The 23,866-nt window shown below is 45.7% G+C and overlaps 1 protein-coding gene across 1 annotated transcript in view; it reads left to right on the forward strand.

Annotated features, from left to right (window-relative positions):
* Positions 1-23,866, forward strand: part of LOC137776461 (transmembrane protein 132B-like) — a 234,751-nt gene that overhangs the window by 16,840 nt on the left and 194,045 nt on the right. The window contains exon 2 of the mRNA XM_068562980.1: positions 4,170-4,313. Within this exon, the coding sequence (XP_068419081.1) occupies positions 4,170-4,313 (144 nt within the window). The remainder of the gene's footprint in view (positions 1-4,169; positions 4,314-23,866) is intronic.

Genomic DNA, 23,866 nt, shown 5'->3' on the forward strand with positions numbered 1-23,866 from the left:
GCATGCGCAGGTCAGCTGGGCCCTCACTCTGCGTTGTCCTCACGCCGGGACCCGGGCTGACACCGTGGTCACCATCGCTGTGGCAGAGGAAGGGCCAGCGAGGGGTCTTGTGCTCTTGGAGCTTCTGTTTGGAAATGAGCACGTGACTCCACTCCATTTATTGCCCAAGCACCAAAACTCAAAGGGGGCAGGAAATGCAATCAGACCACGTGCTCAGAAGAACAGGTGGACACACCTGCCTCATTTCTCAAAATCAATTTGAAATGTATTATTTTACAGGTGAAAAGACTGAGGCACAAGAGATGAAGTGACCATCCACCCACCTTCGTTCTACCCTCTGCCTCGTGTTCTAACACACACACACACACACACACACACACACACACCAGTTCACTAGGCAGCTCCCCCACTGATGGATATTTAGAGGCTGTTTCTGACATCTTCCTGTTCAAACTGATGCTCCAATGAACATCCTTGAACGGACTTCCCTCTGACTACTTTTCTCTCGAGTTCCCAGAAGCTGAAGCCCTGGGTAGTTCATATTCTTTCCTATTTAGAGCCTCCATGTACCTTGAGTCCTGTGTAAAATGAAGATGAAAACAGAACCACTGATGTACCTTTGTTCATGGAGATTATATGGGATGATATAGCCCTGTAATAATTCCTGGCACATACCAGCTGCTTACTGGTATCAGAGCTATTATTTTTTCTCTCTTGAGTGGTGGTGCTGGTGACAGCATCGCGGCGCTAAAGTCTAGGATCTAGTTTTCTCCATTGCCTTTGTATTGGCTGTGGGTCGTTCAACGAACCCACTGGGGCTTCTGTTTCTACACATGGAAGAAGGAGTCATTGCTACCTTCCCTTCTTGAAGGCAGCTTTCTGAAGCCAACATAATCTTGCAGTTCTTTTCAGCCCAAAGATCTCTCTGAGAGTCAATGGTCTCTTAAGATGGAAACTCAACAGAAGTAGAGACATTTACACAGACAGAGAGAACAGACTTGCGGTTTTCAAGGGGGAGGAGGGTGAAGGAGGGAAGGATTGGAAGTCTGGGATTAGCAGATGCAAACTAGTATATAGAGAATGGATAGAAAACAAGGTCTGACTGTATAGCACAGGGAACTATATCCTGTGATAAACCGTCATGGAAAAGAATATGAAAAAGAATATATATATATATGTATAACTGAAATTTTGCTGTACATCAGAAATTAATACAACATTGTAAATCAACTGTACTTCAACTAAAGAACAAGTAGAGTCATTTAAAACACTGTGACCATTGACCATCTAAGCAACGTAAAGAGAGATGGAGGGATTGTCATACTCCTGGGCTACAGGAGCCCTAAGGATGGAAGCATTCTTCTGACCTCATTGTACGAGGCTGTTCCTCCCTCTGGCAACATGTCAGCTGGTCAGAGAAGCTGTTGAAGACGTCCTGTGCTAGCTTCTGGTTCTGCCAGGTCCCTTCTCCTCGGCACAGAACTCCTGCTGCCCACTTTCTACCACTGACACACCTGAACTCATAACTGACAGGGAGATCTCAGCCTTCCTACTACTCCCTGCATTCACGTCCCCAGTGCACGAAGGGGCAGGAAGTACATTGTCCCTCTACTCAGAATAACATGCAATCTTAATGGAAATCAGTCCCCATAAAAGGACATAAACATGCTTTCAAGGTGTAAAACCAGAGCTTGCGCACACGCACAAAATATACTTGTCTTTTGATAGATGGTGAAATTTTGGAAGTCTCTGACACTATGGGATGATTTAAGTAAAATATTTAACATGGGGAAATTGTTTACTTAGTGTGCCAAAGACAGGTAGGAATTCTCTTTGGGATTCTTGAGAGGCTGCTGGTGGACATGGGGGAAAAACAGTGTAAACGTCTCAGCCACTTGTGAACAGGCTGAATTAGGTGAACGTGGATGCAGAGGACATTGTAAGAAAAGCATAAGCTTATGATTTTTTGTGGGGGGGTTTGCAAGCTAGTCACTTTTCTTTGAAACTCAGTTTGGGATAATCATTGCAGGATCCCCTTTGAAGGCAGTGAGCTTCTAGTGAGAATAGATTGATGTTTAATCTTTTCTGTTTCCCTAGCGGTAGTGTAAGCCTGGATTCATACTGTATCAGTAAGAACTCTTTCAGGTTCGAATATCAAAACAGAACAAAACAAAACATGTAAAAAACCAAATAAAAAAACATGTATACTAAGTCAACTGTTTATGCAGCTAAGTTTCTAGGGATGATAGGCTTCAGGTAGAGCTGGAACCAGGAACTCAGTCATTATTGTCTGTCTCTCTGGTTCTTTGTTTGAGCATCAGTTGAAATAGTCACTCAGGTCAAGGGGTTGCAATGAACTGGCCAGGTTTGTGTCATGTGCCCGCTGGAGTAGAAGACATCACCGCCACCAAGGTACACGTGCAGATGGTCCCCGACTTATGATGGCTTGACTTACAGGGGTGAGAAAATGACACGCACTCAGTAGCAACCTTTGAATTTTGAATTTCGGTCTTTTCACAGGCTATCAACACACGGTACCTCCTCTCCTGTGTTGCTGGGTAGCGAGCCCCAGCCGTGCAATCTTGAGGGTCAATTACTGATCCATGGGACTTCCCTGGTGGTCCAGTGGTTAAGACTCTGCACTTCCACTGGAGGGGGTGTGGGTTCGACCTCTGTTCGGGGAACTAAAACCCCACATGCTGCGTGGTGCAGCCAAAAAATAAAAAAAATTTTTTTAATAAAAAATACATTTACAACCATTCTGGTTTTCATTTACATTACAGTATTTGATATATTACATGAGCTATTCAACACTCTATTATAAAATAGGTGTTTGTTAGATGATTTTGCACAACTGCAGGCTCACATAAGTGTTCTGAGCATATATAAGCTCAGATAAGTTAAGCTCTGATGTTTAGCAGGTTAGGTGTATTAAGTGCATTTCAACGTAATGCTAGTTTCAACTTATGATGGGCTTATTGGGACATGAGCCTGGTAAAAGAAAATTACACTTAGTGAGATATGGGGAAGTCATTCTGGCTTATACATGAGTTCACCTGGATTTGATGCTAAAAATAGCCTGTTTGTGGCCTATCAAACAGACATTGTAGATAACTAATGAGAACCTACTGTAGAGCACAGGGAACTCTACTCAGTGCTCTGTGGTGACCTAAATGGGAAGGAAATCCAAAAAAGAGGGGATATATGTATATGCATAGCTGATTCACCTTGCTGTACAGCAGAAACTAACACAACATTGTAAAGCAACTATACGCCAATAAAAATTTTAGAAAAAAAGGACATTGTACACCTGCTTTAATTATTAAAGAAAAGGGCGCATTGACCAGAAGTAAAGAATGTCCATGTTAAAAATAAATATTAAATGCCTCCCTTCCTAGGATGCCAATGCTGGTCCTCCTTTGATGATAAGCCTCCCTTCCCAGGTGCCAAGGCCCTGCTGTATGTGCTGTGCCTGTACGTGCTGGTCTGTTTTTATTTTTATTTTTTTTGAAACCTTGAAGAAATGTATCCCTGACTTGTTTAACGTTCTTTGTTCTGACATGATATAAAACTGTGCTGAAAACCCTGCTTCCCCAGAGCAGCTTCTCAGAGTAACCTGGGAAGCAGGCTTCCAGGCTAGTGCTCAGTTTGGCTCAGATAAAACTCTTTTCTATTCTTCTTGATTGTTTATTGATTATTTTCCTCCACAAACCCCACCGTAAGCCAGAGAAGATCTGTACTTCTGCCAGGAATGTGTGGTACCCAAATGAAAAATGTAAGGTTGTGATTAAAAGAAAGAGGTGGAGGGAATTCCCTGGCGGTCCAGTGGTTAGGACTCTTGCTGCTTTCACTCCAGAGGGCAGGGGTTTGACCCCTGGTCGGGGAACTAAGATCCCGAAAGCCGTGCAGCTTGGCCAAAAAAAAAAAAAGGACGAGAGAGAGTGACTGGGCATGACGTAGCAGGGAGATACATGCTGGGCGGGAAAAATGAATAGCTTTCCGATATACACACGAAACATACATGCAATTGAATGAGTTGTGTTGGAAGAGGTCACGGAAAGGACGTGACCTCCAGCTGACCGGCCAGCTTGAAGTAGCCGGCTGGTCACCCCTCCCGGGGCTCACGGGCGTGCCTGTGGCTGACACGCGCCCTCTTTTCTCCCGCGCAGGACACGGAGGTTCTGAACACGGCCATTCTCACCGGAAAGGTGGTTTCGGTCCCTGTCAAGGTCGTGGCCGTTCAAGAGGATGGTTCGGTGGTGGACGTGTCGGAGGCTGTGGAATGCAGGTCTAAGGACGAAGACGTCGTCAAGGTACTGCGGGCTTTACCTCCAGATTCCCAGGCGTTCGGTCCTTTCCCTCCCCTTCTGTCCCGGGGCCGCTCTGAGCATCCCAGGCCCCGAAGGGCTTGACCGGGATGAGGATGCCGAGGAGGGAGGGAGTGATGGCAGGGACCCGCCTGGGGTCAGAGGAGGCTGCACGCGCCCTGCTGCTTCCTTCCCCGGGTCTTAATCTTGAGGAGAAACAATTCTCTTCCCCTTCTTGTGCTCATAGGACAATATTTCCCTAATTTTAGCCAGCTAACTGCCATCTTCCCAATTTTTGCCAACTTCCTGTGCCAAATAATATAATTTACTCATTATATTTTCTTTAAATGCCTCACTTTTCAACCTTAAATATCTTAAATGCCTCATTAGAAGACAATAAAATCCATGAGCTTGATGTACTAATTTTTTCTTAATATACATGAAAATAAACGACTATTAACTTTTTAAAAGTCCATGCATGTGCCCCCTAACTTCCCTTGGGTACCAGTGGGACACAGCTCACAGTCGGGGGAAATCTGGCCATGGCACATTTCTGCTGCGTCCTCCATCCTAATTAGCTGGATTTAGGACTCCATATTCAGCCAGGAACCAGCCCATGATTTTTTTTTTTCTTATCTTTGCTGGGGTCCGTTTGAATCACTGAATTTAGAGTTTCTGCCCATATTTTCTTGGCGCCCTGATTGGCAGTTTCCTTTTGCAGCAGAGACCCTGAGAGAAAGGACTTACATCTTTAGAATGATCCTTTCTCTTTAAGCTGCTAAGAGAGCTCCCAGGTCCTATGTCTTCATTCATTTTAGAAAAACACAGTACCTCTGAGTTCTGCCTTCTTTCTGTTCTGCTGGCTCCTGTTCAGAGGTGAAATGAAACTTGGTCCCCGTCTGAAGAACTTTGTGGTGGACAGAAAATCCTGCAGGGTTTTCCCTGTGGCAGAAAAGATCTGGGAGGGATTCCTTCCTTCTTACAGTGACCTGCAGGAGGCTGTGACTTAACCCGAAGACGGTTTTGATGAAGAAGAATTGATGTGTCTGTGAGGCCTAATTAAAAAAAAAAATTAATCCTTAGGAAACCCCAATTTGGCATCGCCTGCTTCCTGGGTGGAATGCTAATTCTCCCCTCGAGACAGAAGGTGGACCGGCTTCAAAGTACACACAGCTTTGCCCTGGGGCTCCTGGCAGGCCTTGGGCTCTGTGGGCAGGTTTGATTAAACAAATCTAAAGCCTTCGATATTGTGAGTCGAGAAAGATCTGAGCCAAGTCATACAAACTCATCTGCACAGAATGAAAAATATTGATTCATTGCCCTTGGTTGCCTTTGAAAATGCATGTTATTTACCATCCCCCTGTCATTCCAGGAGGGAGACATTGGTGATGGCACACGGAGGTGGCATCTGTGTGATTATGCCACCCTGGGCTCAAACAGATGGCTCAGCTCTGTAGACCCCTCAGCCTTGTTCCCTCCCGAGAGCCTGGTGTGAAGCCCCCCAGGGCGGGGTCTCCGCTCTCCTGCCCTGGAGAGCTCTACCCTACAGAGGCAAGCCCAAGTTCACGGATCCCATCGTTGCCGTATACTTGGTTGTCTCCCCTTCGCAGAAATATACTAAAAATATCCTCCCCTGAGCCCGAGAGAGAAATTGCTTTGGAAGACAGTAGTTTCTGGCTCAGCGGTCGCTTTCGTGGCCTCATGAAGATGGGGCTCTCTTCTAGCGAACTGTGGCCTGATCTTAGCAAACGAGAGCGTGCAGATCCCCAAGCGCAGAGCTGCTGTAAGACGTTTCTAGGGGAGCCCAGGCTCTGTTGCAAATCCCGGCGCCTGGGTCAATCGAGGGGGATTCACTAAGTGGCTGTGGTGCATTTGTCACAGGCTTCGTGTCAATATTTGTCGTGAATTTTGTCACAACGCTAAGACGTACAGCGTCGTCCTCAGAGCGGTCCGCTGGCCTGGGCATCACCCAGGGGCGCCTAAACACGTGGATGCTCATTAGCACCCCAGGGAGACACCCCCTTGGTCTGTGGATTTGTCACCCGGTCACTTCCTCACGGTGCAGGAAACGCTGTGTGATTCCCCAGGGAGAGCCTTGCAGGTTTCACCAAAGATCGTCATGCGATGGAAATTCTGAGCGTTGGGATTGTGACTTAGTTAAGGGACAAAGTATAAATTCAGGACGGTGTAAATTGTAGTGATACACAAATTGGCTTCTTTGACTTGGGACCGTATGACATTGGGGGAATAAATCTGAGGACATAAAGGATTTTGAAGGGCTGGAACCTTGGCAAGATTGGAAGCGATCTGTGTCGCATTTTAAGTGGACAACTACTTCTATGTTAAAAAAAAATACATAGAAGGTGCATATTAATTGCATGTGTGTGTGTGTGCGAGAAACCTTGGCAGTTTTGTTCACAGTGAGATCTGATGAACCAGCTGTGTTTTTTAATTGAAGTATAGTGGATTTACAATATTGTATTAGTTTCAGGTGTACAGCATGGTGATTCCATATTTTTACAGCTTATACTCCATTAAAAGTTATTACAAGATCATGGCTCTAATTCCCTGTGGAACCACCTGTCTGAAGCGGCTGCCACAGGCTGATGTGATTTTTGTTGGCATTAACAGGTGCGTGACCCGAGAACAGAGGTCACAGGTGGGCAGACTGCAGGCTGCATCTGGTTCAGAGGAGTGTGTGTGTGTATTTAATTTGCTGCCATCCTGTAAAAATTGGCAAATCACATAGAAATCTGGATTTCCAGCCTCTTATGAAATTCACAAGGTCGAGTAGCCCTGGGCCCACACTGCTTCCTGTGACCCTCAACCCGGAAGTGACCAGAGGACGCCCCTGTGCGTAAGGCCGGTGCATCCAGATCACCGCAGTCTCCACCCCTCCCTCTTGCCTCCCGCATGGAGGTGGAGGGACATTTGTGATTTCTCGTCACACTTGTGCTGCTGGTTTTTTGATAGTAGGTTTCAGAGGAAAGGGAGCTATTTCTTGTCCCCTGGCCTCTATAAGTCACAGATGATAGATGTCACTGGTCCCTCTGATGGAGAATTCTGTGTCTTTCTAGGCATAAGAGGAAGGCTCTAAATTGGATCGTATTCTGTCAAAGAGTGTCTGAGGGGCTGAGGGCCCTTGAAATCAAATCACAGGAGAAATGATTGAAGGAAGTGTGAGTGTTGAGCCTGGTGATGAGAAGAAAAGGCCCAGGGACAGGTGAAGAGGGAAACATGACAGCTCTTTTGAAGTCTTTCAAGGGCCATCCTTTGGAATGCGGAGTAGATTTGTGCTTTTTAGGTTCCAGCAGTGAACGTTAAAAAGGAACCACTTTTGGCTCCCTATAAAGAAAAAGAATGCAGGGGGAGTGAATTCCTTGGTTAAGCTTTCAGGCAAATGATGTTGGTTCCAATCCTGGTTCCATCTTCTTTTCTATTTGACCTGGGGAAAATGACTGAATCTCCTTGAGCCCAGTTTTCTTATCTATAAAATGGAATGAGAATTGGACAGTGGAAAGATCTGCAGAGATTTGTTAGCGCACGTAAGGCAGAACTACCCATAATCAAAGTAATCCTTGAAAATCCTTTAAAGAACACCTGAGCTTTTAAAAGTTCAAAAGACATTAGGGGTTTGTTTGTTTGCTTGCTTTTGTTTTCAATTTCTTGCATTTGAGCCTTGCAAACTTCCTGTGGCAATGTATGGCGAGGTCTACTCTTACAGGTGGTGTTGAGGGGAATCTTAGATAAGATTTGGGAGAAGTTGAAGGTAACTTGAATTTTTCCCTCTTTATTTTAGTCTTCTCTTCTTCATATCTTCTGATGGATGTGTTGTCAGGTGGAAATCTACACTTATTCTGAACACAAATAATTGAATTTTCATTAAATGGTTAAAATGGTGTGTGATACAATCTCAATGTGGAATTTTGGAGGAGGGTAAAATATGATACTGTTTTTTTAATTTTTAAAAAATTTTATTGAAGTATAGTTGACGTACAGTGTTATGTTAACTTCTGCTGTACAGCGAAGTGACTTAGGTATACACATATTCGTTTTCATATTCTTTTCCATTATGGTTTATCACAGGATATTAAACATAGTTCCCTGTGCTATACATTAGGACTTTGTTGTTTATCCATCCTATATATACTAGTTTGCATCTGCTAATCCCAAATTCACAATCCTTCCCTCCCTCACCCCCCTCCCCCTTGGCAACCACAAGTCTGTTTTCTATGTCTGTGAGTCAGTTTCTGTTTGATATGATAGATATGTTCATTTGTAGTATTTTAGATTAAACATATAAGTGATGTCATATGGGGAAAATACCATTTTAGAGTGTGACTATATTGTAATTTTTTAAACTTTTTATTTATCGATATTTATCTATTTATACTGAAGTATAGCTGATTTACAATGTTGTGTTAGTTTTAGGTATACAGCAAAGTGATTCAGTTATACAAATATATATGTATATTTTTCTTTTTCAGATTCTTTACCCTTATAGGTTATTACAAAATATTGAGTATAGTTCCCTGGGCTATAGAGTAGGTCCTTGTTGGTTATCTATTTTATATTATATTGTAATTTTTGAGTGTCTTTCTTGTTAGCTCATGCTGGTGGGCTCTTGTTTTTCTGCGATTAATAACTGTGTTGTTTGTCAATGAACTGTAGTTCCCAGAACCCCAGAAGCCAGTCATGCATCACTGATAGGGGATGAGCTCTTTACTCTTGGAGAGAAATAAAAATACAATCATGTGTACTGGTGGGGTGGGTGTGCCGTCTCAGGGATGCTGCCCTCCATCTTATCCCTGCAACAATTCAGTTTCTCAGCTTCCACTATCAACTGGGCTACCAGCAAAGAGACGCAAAAGGACTAACAAAAGGGCATTCACACACCAAAGCCTTCCCGTCCCCTGGGAGGCATCGTATGTTCAAACTTGGCCTGCCAACGTTGAAGGCAGAATCTTCTGATGGATGGGCTGTCAGAGGGAAATCAAAATTTCCCTGCTGCTTCCACACACTGTGTGGTTACTAGAGTCCCATGTCACCTCTGGAAGAAACATCAGCCTTGATAAATCAGCAGAATTTCCTGGACTAATTTTCAGCAGCTGACAAAGGGCTGTGGGACTAAGTCTTCCTCAAATTTGAATCTTGAGAGTTATAATATTATAGGGAATATATTTCTTGGAATCGGTGCTCTAGAGAGACATGATTGAACTACGCTCATTGCGCGAAACATAACATTATCCAGTGGGTGGGATTGGACAGCTGTGATGGCCCATGGGGTCTGGCAGTTATAACTTGAATTCCCTCCCTAGTTATATCTTGGCATTTTGTTTGTTGATAAGGAACAGAAACCCAAATCTCACTTGCTTGAACCAGTAAAGAAAGTATATTGGCTCACGTAACTAAAAGTGGCCATAATGACCTCAAGCAAAATTGGATCCGAAGCTCATTAGGTTTTGGTTTCTCTCCATCCCTTAGTTCTGTTATCTTCTAGCTTGTATTTATTCTCAGAGGGACTCCTTCTATACCTTTATTTTTTCTTGAAATATAGTTGATTTACAATGTTATGTTCATTTCTGCTGTACCACAAAGTGAGTCAGTTATACATATACATATATATATATATATATACACACATATTCTTCTCATATTCTTTTCCACTGTAGTTTATCACAGGGTGTTGAATATAGTTCCCTGTGCTGTACAGTACGACCTTGTTTTTTTTCTCCATCCTATATATACTAGTTTGCATCTGCTAATCCCAAACTCCCAATCCATCCCTCCCCCAATCCCCTCCACCTTGGCAACCACAGGTCTGTTCTCCTTATGTGTGAGTCTGTTTCTGTTTTGCAGACAGGTTCATTTGTGTTGTACTTTAGATTCCATACATAAGTGATATCATATGATATTTGTCTTTCTCTTTCTGACTGACTTCACTTAGATGATCATCTCTAGTTGCATTCCCGTTGCTGGGACTCTTTCTATGTATGGCCTCCGACACCCAGAGGTTTATGTCATTTCATATTCAAGTCCAGAAAAATGAAGCTTCTCTTCCCTAATGCTTCCAACAAGATCCCAGATGTGAATGGAACTGGCTCTTGTGTCCATTCTTGATCCTGTAGTTCTGTGGCCATAGAAGAGAATATACGCCTTGGTCTTGCTTGGGTCAAACACCCACCTGTGGGGCTAGAGGTGGCACCACTTTAGCTGGAAGCACCCGGTCTAGGCATGAGAGAGTGAGGGAGGGTTTGTTCACCAGGGATATTTTCATCTCCCTGTATCCCAAGAACACTGGACCCTACCTAGGTCCCCAAACAGGTGGAGGCTTTGCGCATCTTTTTCCTGGGCCCGTGCTACTTCCTGGGCCCAGCATCCCTCCCCGGCTCCCTGCATCTGGACACGCCCCAGCTGTCCTCTGGACTCTGGCTCAGGTGCCCCTGCTCTGTGCAGCTGCCTCCTTCCTGCCGTTCTGCATCCCGCCCCCGACACCGGGGTCCTCACCTCTGTGCTTCTGTGCCCTGTGTAGACGCACGTATTAGGGACTCAGCATGTCGTGTGCCCCTGTACAGGTGGCAGGTTTGCCCCTTGAGGGCAGGTCCGTGTCTCACTTCTCTTCCTGCCCCGAAGGGTCTGTGAGAAGGAGCAGCGAGAACAGCCACAGCCCCCGGTGACACCGTGCCAGACTCTGGTCCACTGGTTCTTTACACATCGCAGCCTCCGACCCGCCCAGCACCTCCACAGAGTAGGTACCACTCTTGCACCCATTTTACAGCCCAGGAAACTGAGGCCGGAGAGGTTTATGTGTCTGGGCTCAGTGGGTGGTGAGTAAGCATTAGTCCACTGCATGCCCAAATTCATGGTACCGAAAAGTGGGCAAACAGTCCCTTCCTATATCCTCTCTCCTGTAAAGACAGAATTAAAGACAGGTGTTTCTGAAAATCCACATTTTATGTAAGACTTTTGATTGTTGGCAAGTCATCCAGTTGAAAGAGATGTGCAGACGCGTTTTGCCCGGGGGCTGTGGTTCTCACCTTCCACGTGTCCTGCCCTGTAGGAGGAGATAAACCTAATGGAAGGTGAGGCCCAGGCACCTGGGGGGTGGGATTGAGGACCTTGTGGGGACCCCGCAGTGTTGATGAAATAGGTTCAGAACAGTCTCTCTGCGCTGACTTATCTCCAAAGGGTCCTTGTCTGCTGTGGGCTCCAACGGGCTTCCAGAGAAGGCCTCAGACGGATCCTAATGTTATTAGAAGGAGATGGAGAAAAATCCAAAAGTGGTTTAAGCCCATTTCTTTCTCTTTTGGCAAGGCTTGGCAAACATTCCTACAGAAAACACTGTTCTTCTGTCTCTCGGCATGAATTTCCTCCCCTTCACTCATCACCAGGAGCCAGGCATCTAAGAATGAGTTGTCAGGCAGTTGGATGTTATTAGTGCCTAATTTTGTCCTTCTTGATGCTGGTAATTTGGACTTCCATTGTTCCATTCTAACGGGAGACGTGTCACATGTTTCCTGTTGGCGAGAGGATACATATTGCTCCATCCCCAACCTTTTGTTCCTGTCAGTGTCATTCAGATTTCAATATTAATGAGATCTTTTGTTCCTTTCTGTCTTTAGCATCTCTAATGAAGAACTCACATTCTGGAATTGTTTGGGCATCATGTGGGGAGACCTTGGGACTAGCCAGTGTAGATCTGCAGCCGCCTGGCTTCGCGCCCTCAGTTATCAGAGCTGCAAGTTCCCTCCTCCTCTCCTGGCTGCCTCTCCCCTGCTCTTCTCCATCAGGCCTGCTCAGGGCAAGGTCGGGGGCGGGCGGTTACTGGGGTCCTGGTCTGTGACTATATCTCAAATATCAGGCAGGGTCAACTACAGACACTACGCCTGTGTCCCCTGGAGACACATTTATCCTTTTTTAAAAAAATTGAAGGATAATTGATTAAAAATGTTGTGTTAGTGTCAGGTGTACAGCAAAGTGATTCAGTTATTATATAATATAGTATAATATAATATAATATAATATGAATCTATTCTTTTTCAGATTCTTTTCCATTATAGGTTATTACAAGATATTGAATATAGCTCCCTGTGCTATACAGTAGGACCTTGTTGTTTATCTATAGTAGTGTGTATCTGTTAATTCCAAATTCCTACTTTATCCTTCCCCCTCCTTTCCCCTTTGGTAACCATATGTTTGTTTTCTGTCTGTGAGTCTATTTCTATTTTGTAAATAAGTTCATTTGTATCCTTTTTTTAGATCCCACATATAAGCAATATCATATGGTATTTGTCTTTCTCTGTCTGACTTACTTCAGTTAGTGTGATAATCTCTAGGTCCATGCAAGTCGCTGCAAATGGCATTGTTTCGTTCCTTTTTATGGCTGAGTAATATTCCACTGTATATATATATATATATATATATATATATATATATATATGCCACATCTCCTTTATCCATTCTTCTATTGATGGACACTTAGATTGCTTCTCTGTCTTGGCTATTGTAAATAGTGCTGCTGTGAACATTGGGGTGCAGAGATACATTTATCCTTGATGCTTTGGAGCTTGGTTCACAATTTCAACTCGTGACCTTCAGCTTTGATGGTGGGTATCCGTTCTCCTGATTAGGGAGTAGAAGAAAGCAACCCCAGGACTGAAGCACCCGAACCCGGGCCCAGGGAGAGGGCGGGGCGTGGGAGTGCTCCATGGGTGATGTCTGTGCCATCAGTTTGGAGAATCAACACCTTCATTTTCCGGCGGAGGAAACTGAGGCTCAGAGGTTAGGCCATCACATCAACGTTGCACAGCTAGAGAGGGATGGACTTGGACATGAACCCAGTCTTAGGTTATCCAGAGTCCTTGCAGAGGGCGCTGTGACCTTGCTCAGCTGGAGAAGGGCTCCATAAAGGAAGGTGGACTTGCCTTTGACCAGAGCCTGAGATCAATCAGTGCCGGGCACTTTTCCCTTCATAACATGGTCCCTGGGGACCTTGGGCTCCAGCTGACGGACACCTCTGGCCACCTCCCTCTCTGCAGGGCTTCCGGCTGGGACTCCAGCTGAAAGTGAAGGTTGAAGGTCATGTGTCCTACCCTGAATGTCACCACATGCTGACCCTTGGGGGAGGAATAAGGAGTAACTTGCCAAGGTCATCTGTGGCCAGTGGCTGAACTTAAGTCCAACAGAGGACTTTGTGAATCCACGTCCCCCCGTTGAGGTTGGCAATGGCCGGTTTCTCCTTCCTCGGACCCACGCATCCGTGCAAACACCAGACTCTTCTAATAGGTAAGGGAGAACCAGGAGGCAGGTCATCACAGCTGCAGGAGCCAAAAGGATGCGAATCCACTGCCCTCCTCGTGTGCAGCTGAGCACACATTCAGAGACGGAGCACCCCGCTGAAGTCGCACAGGCAGGACCAGAATCGGAACCCAGGCCACCTGCCTCCGAGCCTGGGGCCTTTGGGCCACATGGCCTTTGGGGTTATCCTTGAAGAGGCTGGCTTTTCTTTCTCTTTCCTGCAAGAAGCCAGCAGGAGTCTTTCAAGCCAGCAATCCTGAGTCTTCATCTGACCGCTCTGCCTACAGAAGTGTTCTAGCCAGATCGATTTAACTGCGGTGAAGTTCAATGGCATGGGAGTACATTGCACAAACACAGAAACACTTTAGGCCCTTGGATAACTTTTCAGAATGGAAAAGATTAAAAAGTTTTAGAACTACGTGTTCTAACCAAAGGAACAGGTCTTTTGAGACAGATATCTAGAATGGCCAAACTGCAGCCCAATGTATAAATACAAAAATATAGTAATACAGTAATAGTAATCATATAGTAGTAATACTGTAGTAACAATGATAGGTAATAAGAGTAACACTAATAATAGTAAAATAGTAGTTTGAGGATTTACCATGTACCAGATGCCCTGCTACGTGGGCGCCTGCAGCCACAGGGTCTCATTTCATTCTCACCCCGGCTGTACCATCTGGGCATGTCATTATCCCCATTTTAGGGGTGGAGAGGACTGAGGTTCAGAGAGGTGGATTCCTTGTCCAAGGTCACACAGCGAAGGGAGGAGTTGAGATTCTAATCCGGGGACACCTGCCTCCGAGACACCCCGAGACAATTTTGCAAAGGTCACTGGACTCAGTGCAAAGCTCCCACCAGCGACCCCAAAGCAAAAGGCGACCTCGGGATTTGGAAGAGGTAGGGTCTCTTCCCCCGGTGCGCGGGGAAAACCTCCCTCCGGCCCTGCCCACCAGCCCCAGGGCCGCGGAGCCTCCCTCCACCGGGAAGGTGGCCGGGCTCAGAGTCTCCGGGTTGGGCTCCGTCCGTCCTTATACAGCGCCCCCTGTCGGCCCCTTGGAGCGTCTCCGGGGTCCGCGCGGGGTGGGCTGTGCGCGGGCGCGCCCTCTAGCCTCGGTGGGCGGGAATGCACCGCGCGGCGCCGGGACCTGCAGGTAGGTGGGCGCGCACCTGGCGCCGCAGCATCCGGATGCAAATTGCCGCCAGACCTCACAGCGCTGCCTTCTCCCTCCATGTATGCGCCTTTTTCTTTCCTGTTCTGCCCTTTCCCGCCACTTCCCATAATCTAATTAAAGCAATGGAAGTTTCCCCAGGAAAAGGCACAAAAGCATATAGAATTCAGCCTGTAATTTCAGAATTTCATAGGCCCCTCTTTATCTCAGCCGTAAATGTCCTCACTTAGTATCTTAGCAGAGCTTCTTGGATGTAACAAAAGAACGAGGGCATTTTAAATACTGCTATTTCCCCCCCAAAGTCCAGTTTCAATAAATAAATGGAGAATAGACAAAATCAGGTTTCAGAATATTGGTATAGCTTAACTGCTCACCATGAACAAGTGAATGCTCTTAAATGCAAGCGTTACAATGAAAAGATGTGTTGGAGATACAGTTGACCCTTGAACAACACAGGTTTAACTGCGCAAGTCTACTTATACATGGATTTTTTTTCAATAGTAAATACTATAATACTACACCGTCTTCCCTTGGTTGAATCCAGGGGTGTGGATACAGATAAACCATTTATACCAGGGCCGACTATAAATTCTATGCAGATTTTCGACTGAGGGGAGGATCAGTGCCTCTAATCCCCCAATTGTTCAAGAGTCAACTGTCCCAGTTTCAAGGGGAAATTGGGTCTTGTGATGGGTGCGAGTTTTAAGTAGCACGATGAAAGGATTTTGCAGCAATCCACCCTGTGTGATCTGTCACTGGGCTTGCAGCCTCCTTTGGAGACAGATTCAAAAGTGTAATTCTGCCATCTTTCATGAATGTGAGGCACAAACCCAGACTTCTTGATGTCTCCAGGCAATGTGATCAGCGGATGAAGGGAGTCTGGGTCTTGACTCCTGTTGCTAGCGGGGACCCAGCACGGGCTTATGGGAAGCTCCCTAGAAAATATGAGTGACCTCAGCTGAACTTGGGGAGCCTTTGCTATGGGTCAGGTGAGCCCTCGAGTGTTTCACCTGTGTGACACCCTGTAACCTTCACAACAGGAGGTGTTATTGATGAGGAAGCCGAGGGGCTGAGAGACATAGAAAGGTGCATCACCCCCCATCGCAGGGGCCACAGTGGGGTGAGGACTCGGACCCCCCTCTCTCTTACCCAAGGGTCACCCCGTGAGTCTTCAGGAGGAGGGGAGAGGGAAACACAGCACCTCACTGAGCTGCAGTCTGAGCCACAGGAGGTGGGCAGGGGGCAGCTCCCCATCCTAGAGCCCAGAGGCAGACAGGTAATTAATAGAAGGACCCTGCTGGCTACTATATTGGCCTGAAGAATATGCCTCCACTTTCTCCCTGGGATGCAGTGTCCTGGGAATAAACTACCAATTGCCCTGGGATGCAGGGTCGTGGGAATAAACTACCAATTGCCCTGGGATGCAGGGTCGTGGGAGTAAACTACCAATTGCCCTGGGATGCAGGGTCCTGGGAGTAAACTACCAGTTGCCCTGGGATGCAGGGTCCTGGGAGTAAACTACCAATTGCCCTGGGATGCAGGGTCGTGGGAGTAAACTACCAATTGCCCTGGGATGCAGGGTCGTGGGAGTAAACTACCAATTGCCCTGGGATGCAGGGTCCTGGGAGTAAACTACCAATTGCCCTGGGATGCAGGGTCCTGGGAGTAAACTACCATTTGCCCTGGGATGCAGGGTCCTGGGAGTAAACTACCAATTGCCCTGGGATGCAGGGTCGTGGGAGTAAACTACCAGTTGCCCTGGGATGCAGGGTCCTGGGAGTAAACTACCAATTGCCCTGGGATGCAGGGTCCTGGGAGTAAACTACCAATTGCCCTGGGATGCAGGGTCGTGGGAGTAAACTACCAGTTGCCCTGGGATGCAGGGTCCTGGGAGTAAACTACCAATTGCCCTGGGATGCAGGGTCCTGGGAGTAAACTACCAATTGCCCTGGGATGCAGGACCTAAAACTGAGGCATAGGGAGTGGGGCTGGCTGATCTCACGGCAGACAGAGAATCGGCACCACCAGCAGCCATAGGCCCCTCGCTCGTGTGTGATTGGCGAGACGTCAGTCTTGTTAGCGCTCCCAATACAGTACTGATGACCAGGCGTTTTTTCCGTGTTGTTATTATTCTAACATAATCACTATTGGAAACATCTGTTGTTGAACACGGCACTGTGTGCATAGCCTTGCTTGATTGGTCTATTAATTTCATCCATAAATTATGCATTATAGTGGTTGCAGAAGCAAAGAGGAATGGGGCAGGAGCTGGGGGAAGGTAAGTCAGCCGCGGCCCCGGTAAGGTGCGGGAACCATGCTTCTGTTGGCTGATGGCTTTCCCTTAATTTGCATTTTCCTCCCAGCTCAAGACTGATAAAAATCACAGACAGCTAATGATCCATTAGGAGTCTGGAAAAGACCAGGTCCCGGGAGGCTACTTCCCCAGCCTGCACTGTGCTCTGTGCAGATCCACGCAAACGCTGCGTCCTGAACCCCATGGGGAGGGCCCCTCCCTGTTCTGAGCTCTGAGCCCCGTCCCAGCTGAGCTCTGAGCTGCGGACATCACACTCAGTATCTCAGTTCATCCTCATGATGGTGCTGGGAGGGACCACTCAACTCCATAGAATCGGCCACGGACACTTCCTTCCTATTGGTCAAGGCCAAGGGCTGGGCTCCCTGCCTGGGTGATGCCAGCCTCTGCTGCGTCCTGCAGCCTGCAGATCCAGCCTTGACTCAGGACACAGACCCCCTCATTCAGGGAGTCTCCTTACTTGCACTTTCCAAGGCCTTACCCCGCTCACTCCTCCTCCACTGCCTGCTCTGACCCCTCCAGCCTCTGAAGTCTTGAGTTATCAGGCCCCCTCGGGGTTTTGCAGTTCATTTCTGGAAGAAATTCCACACAGAGCAGAGCTGGGGGCCACGTGCAAAACCAAAGCACCCATTAGACAGCACGTTATGGAAAACTAGGTTTATGGTATCGTCCTCAACTCTATATGGAGCTGCTTTATTTATTTATTTATGGTACCTTTGTACAGTTGATGAACATACATTGACACACCCTAATCTCCCAAAGTCTATAGGAGCTTCTTTAGACTGTGATGGCGTAGCAGCCGTGGGACATGAACCCCGCAGTGCCTTGGGTCTGACCCAGCGATGAACGGGGTCCCGGGATCTGCACATTTCATCTTAGTGCTGCCCTTGGCATGGGACATTACTCTTGTTGATGTATCTTCATTTTTCGAATTGTGGGGTGACAGCCCAGGAGAGAATGAGGAGACAGGTGTCCAGCCTGAGAGTCCCATCATGGGAAAGGTTTTGTTGTCGGGAATGAAACTGTTAGCTGTGTTTCACTCATTATTAATGGAAACGTTAACTAGCACTAAACAGGGAAACTGGTGCTGTCTGGGAAGCAAACTGTCTTTACTGTTTGCAGAGCAGCAATTCTTTTTAGTTTACTGCAAAGGTATATATCTATATGCATATACATACACATACACTTATCTCTAGAGGAATAGACAGATAATCAGATAGATATAGTGTACAGGAATACGTATATATATATATGAATGTATATATAGGAGTATATATACATTTATGTAGACAGATAATAGGAATATATATTAGGTACATATTAGGAATATATATATGCATACATATATACACATGTATGATACACACATATGTGTATGATATAGGTCTCCCAGACACTGTACATATGACATTATCCTGGAGAAGTTGTGACACGGCAGACAGGCACTCATGGAGTTGAGTGATGGCTGGGTAGAGGGAACCTTGACCATCAGGCACCCTGGCCAAGGGACCACAATCTAAGGTCCCTAGGGAAGCCTTAATGAGGCTTAATGGAAATCCATCCTAATGATGATGATGATTTCCTCTCTGTGAATGAGTGTGGGAATTTCCCACCACATGTCAGTAGGCAGATAGCATTTAGGCAGCTGATATGTGATCAGCATTTACTGATCATCTAACACTTGGACCATCTTCCCCCCAGGACCCCCATCCCTGCTGCTCTTAAAAATGAATGATAGTGGGTGACCTGAGGTTTGACGTGGGCAGACGTGGGTGAGTGGCATGGCCTGCAATCTATCTGGTAAACAGTGTGAGATCCTTTCACCATCCTGTGTAGAAAAGAACATTGTTTTCATTTAAAAAAAACGGCTTAAATGGATTTTTCCTTATTACAAGGAATGCCTCCACACAAATGGATACAAACATTAAAATTGAACATTTTCATTGAAAAAGAGTTTCAGTAGGAAAGTTCTAAAAACAATATAAAATATTAAAATTAAACTGGAATCTAATATAAATAATTCAACTTGATGTGTCTCTACCTTATCCTAGCGCCCAACTCAGAGATAACCATTGTTGGCATTTTTGTGTGGATCATTCCAAATCTTTATCTGGGCACTTCTGCACATATATGGGCCTGTAGAAAATGCAGATCATCCCTGTGCACCTATGCTGGCCTTGGTTTTACATAACACACAGAGAACACCTGTCTGTGTTTCTCTCCACCTGGCTCTTTCCACGTGGTGTCAGGAACAGAATTGGCGTCCTCATTCATGGCTGATTATTACTCTAGGCTCATTACTTTCCCCAGCTCTGCTGTTTCTATGAGCGCCTGACATCGGGAGGTGTGTCTTTCCTCCCTGAGTCTTATCCCAGGGCAGGGAATGACAGAGGGGTTTCTCTCTGGAGCAGGATGGTGGAATCACTGGGGAGGATGCAAAGTGCCCTCCAGGCCTGGCCCTGACCCAGCCAATCAGCTTCGTCTTCACTCCATTATCCATCTACTCCCTCCAGGGGAAGAGGCTGCCCCTGAACCAAATGCACTAAGGAAGGCTTGGGTTCAACATTCAAGATCAAAGCACCCTTCTCAGTCACCAAGCAGGTTGCAGAGAAAAGAAAAAAATCACAAAAAAATGCACACACACACACACACACACACACACACACACACACACACACACACATTATAGTTATATTTGCCTCTGGGGAGGATATAGGGGTCCAGGATTGAGAGTTCTGGTAAGAAGGACACGTAGGCCATCTGTCATGTTTCCTTTTCTGTGGTGTGGTTGTATAAATTGTCCTTGTGACGTCATTATCGTATTGCAATGAAAAATTAAAATGTGCTTTCACAGTTGAATCCTGCCCAGTAAAGAACAGCATGACATCTCGGTTCTGTGTACCTGCAGACACCTCACCAGTAAAGCAAGAATGGTTTTACTGAAGACTCAGGCGAATCAGTTTTGAACTTTTTATTTTATATTACTTTATTTTAATTTTTTTGGCCTCGCCACACGGCATGTGGGATCTTAGTTCCCCGACCAGGGATGGAACCCATTCCCCCTGTGGTGGAAGGGCAGAGTCTTAACTACTGGACCCCAGGGAAGTCCCAATTTTGGACTTTTTAAAGTGAAAGGCAAACTATTTGGGGTAATGTATGGATTGAAAAATCACAAGGAACGTTTTTAGATTCTTGATCTTTTCTCCTGCCTGGGGAAGATTTCTGTGATGCCACAGGCTCCCTGACCTCAAGGTCCTATTCATCGTGTGATGTCACTGCCTGGTTCTGAAAGCCACTTGGGTTCCTGGCCTGGCCCTAGATGTGAGGGGACATGAGGGTCGCTTCCCTCAAAGTAAGGGGCTAAAAGCAACGGGGCTGTTCAGGTGCATTAGGGCCACAGAATCAGACCCGGGACAGGTCAGATTTCACGACCTTAGCCTTGAGGTCTTTCTGATTTCATTTAATTAATGTCTATATGAATTCATTCAATGGAGTGCAATTCATAATTGAAACAAACTTTGAATGAGTGCTTGCTCTGTGCCAGACCCCGTGTCCCCAGCACAGAGACGAATAAGGCTCCGTCTCTGCCGCTAAAGTGCTTCAGGTCCAGAGAAAGCAGTGGCCACACAGATGGAGAGCCTCTGAATGTGCAGATTCCACACCGTTTGCAAATCACCACTGGCTTTGCTACTCTCTGGAATAAATGCATAACCTCCTCCTGAGCAGGGTGACCCACTGTCCTGGCTTTCCCATGACGGCAGGGTTCCCCAGGTCTCAGGAATTTCAGCGCAATAAAAAGAGGAAAGTCCCAGGCAAACAGGAATAAGTTTTGCTCTATTCCCGAGGCCGTATTATAGTTCTAGTAATTTTTCCAGTAGGGGCTGGTTTGTAAGACTTATGGCCTGATCAGTCAGCCTCATGAAATCATCCTTACTGTGAAACAGTTTCCTTGGTCACAGCAAACTGTCAACCATGGGGCCAATGCCATTGGCTTTTCTTTGGTCATTTGTCCTTCTTCATGATTAATTTCTCTTTCAACCAAGGAATCTATTATAGAAACGAATAATAAGAGAGACCTATTATGTTGCTCTCTCTGTCCATTTGATTGTGAATTTTCTTCCCCTCTGCTACCCCAATTCACATCCTCAGAGAGCCCACACTGTGGGCACTTTTGAGCAAAATCCTAATTATTGTTCCCAGGTTTGCAAGCCACTTTTCCCTCCTACGTTGTGCCACAAGGCTAATTTTCTGATTATTATGTATTATTCCAGCACACAAAGGAGACAATTAGGTGAATACGGGACGTGGCATGAGCAGCATTTAATTATTACTGGGATAAATTCCAGAGCCTCTTCGAAAATCATCACAGAAATGGTGCAAAAGCGGATACATATTGAAGAGAAGAAAGAGAAACCCCCATTTGTGAATCTTAGCTCGAGAATATGGCTTTCTTACCCACACTGTTCTCTTTAGGTTGGGGTAAAAGCATGGGTGTACTCTTTCTACAAACACCGTGGTATGGAATCATAATAATTTAAATAATTGTCATAATAGGTGAGACCTGTGAAGCATCTTCCTTTGTGCTGGGAGTTTTTAAAATATTTTAAGGTGCAATAATCATACCTAATAAAAGTCATGGCTCATATGTGTCACCTGCTGTCCGGCCAAGAGGACTCAGGTGAGAAATGACCATGGCAGAAGAATCCTGGGACCCTGGATGACCTCAGGGGGCAGTCACTGACCATATTAGACCCTGATATGAATGAGAAATGAACCTTTCTGGTGTTCAGCCATTAGCTTGAAGGGTTGTTATAGCAATTCATCTAGGTTGTTTGACATCATTATTATAGTCAATTTCCAGATGAGAATATTGAATATTGAATAGGGTGAAATTTATTGAACCAAGGATATTTATATGGTAAGTGGACGCGTTAGAATTTAAATTTAGGCTCACTTCAATCTAGAGTCCACACTCTACCAAAATTTGAATCTGGTTTCTATGCCAGTGAGTGGCCTGTTTCATTTAATATTTCACCTTTGGGTTATGCTATGGTTGCAGATTTGGCCAGTAAAACTACTAGATGCTAAAGTAAATTTGAATTTTAGATAAACAATGCTTTTTAGTATAAGTATGTCCCATGTGATGTTTGGGACATATTTATACTGAAAATGCATTTGCCATTTATCTGAAATTGAAATTTTACTGTGTTATCCTATATTGTATCCAACGATCCTGGTACCATGTCCCATTAATTCTGGTTTCTATATCCCAGAAACTTGCTGAATCCAATATTTGCCAACATTCCTTCCCTGTGGGTGGAAGTGTTGCCAGAAGCTGTGGAATGGAAACACGGGGCTTCAACAATTGTGTACTTCTGTTTCCATCTCGAAACCTACTGCTGAGACCACACTGCCATGTGGCCTGTTTTGTTTTGTTTTATTTCCTGCATTGCAAATCCTCCACATCTGCCTAGGGCAGGAAAGAGGGAAACTCCTTTGACTTACTGTATCCATATCCTAAGTACCGCCAAAAAATTCCTTTTTGAAAACGATGCCCGCTCTAAACACTCGGATGTTGTTCTTATTATTTTAGATAAACAGCATTCTTAGGCTGCCCATGAGTTCTGTGCTGTAAATAGGCTAGTGAAGGCACTTTATTTGGTGTTCATTATAGAGGACGTCTGATGCAGATGGTGGCTCTTTGGTACTTAAGTCTTGATGCCCCTAATTGAGACGGAACTTGGGGACAATGTGGATTTTTCATGCAGTGTGGTCCAGCCTAGGATTGCAGCTGCTCTGGTTATTAATAGACAACAGTCACATGGGACAGACCCGGGGCACCTATTTGATCAGGAAGAGAGTATGATCATCAAGTTGTCATTGGTCTTGTCTGTATAACATCTACACAAGCTCCACTAATGACAAGCATTTGAACTTGGATTTCAAGAAGTAAAAGATTAGCAGCAGATGGTGTTTAGTAGGATCCTGCAGGGGTCGGAGAGGCTGTTTCCTCTCTACCTACTATCTTTTTCCCCAGCCTCAAACCGCCGCCCCCACCACCAACTGCTGCTGAGTGGGTTTCCCATCCAAAGACAGTTTAGGAGGGTTTGAGTGTGGGAAGGGGCATCTCTGGGCAGAAGTGCAGCGGGAAGTTAGGGAAGCTGCCCACAGCTGAGACAGTATTTCCTTGTCATGCTGCTGTGATGCACCACCCAGACCCTCTCTCAGAGATGGGAGGAATTATTGTCCCAGATGCTGAGTGTGCATCTCTTCCTGGGGAGGCCTGCCTCAGAGCTCCCCGTGGGATTGACTGAGGCCAGCATTGATGCTACAAGGTAGCACATCTTCTGCCTCTTCCAAATTATGCCACCATCCTTCTGCAGGTGTTCATCCTGGGGGCACTTGCAGGTAGCCTTCCTCCGTGCTAATCTCCACCTGAGAGTTAACTTCCCATGAAACACAACCTTAACAGCTCGTTACTGTTTTCTTCAAGCAAAGCTTTTATCCTGTTCTTATCTTTCACTTTTAGGTGTTTTATTCTTCTTGATGCGACTGTAAATGGGATTGTTTTCTTAATTTTTCTTTCAGAAAGTTTGTGATTTGTGTATAGACATGCAACAAATATCTGCATGTTAATTTTGTGTCCTGCAACTTATAGAATTTGTTGATGAGTTCTAATAGTTTTTTGTGTTTTTTTTAAAAATTATTTATTTATTATTTATGGCTGTGTTGGGTCTTCATTTCTGTGCGAGGGCTTTCTCTAGTTGCGGCAAGTGGGG

Source organism: Eschrichtius robustus, chromosome 14 (assembly GCF_028021215.1).
Source record: "Eschrichtius robustus isolate mEscRob2 chromosome 14, mEscRob2.pri, whole genome shotgun sequence".
NCBI lineage: Eukaryota > Metazoa > Chordata > Mammalia > Artiodactyla > Eschrichtiidae > Eschrichtius > Eschrichtius robustus.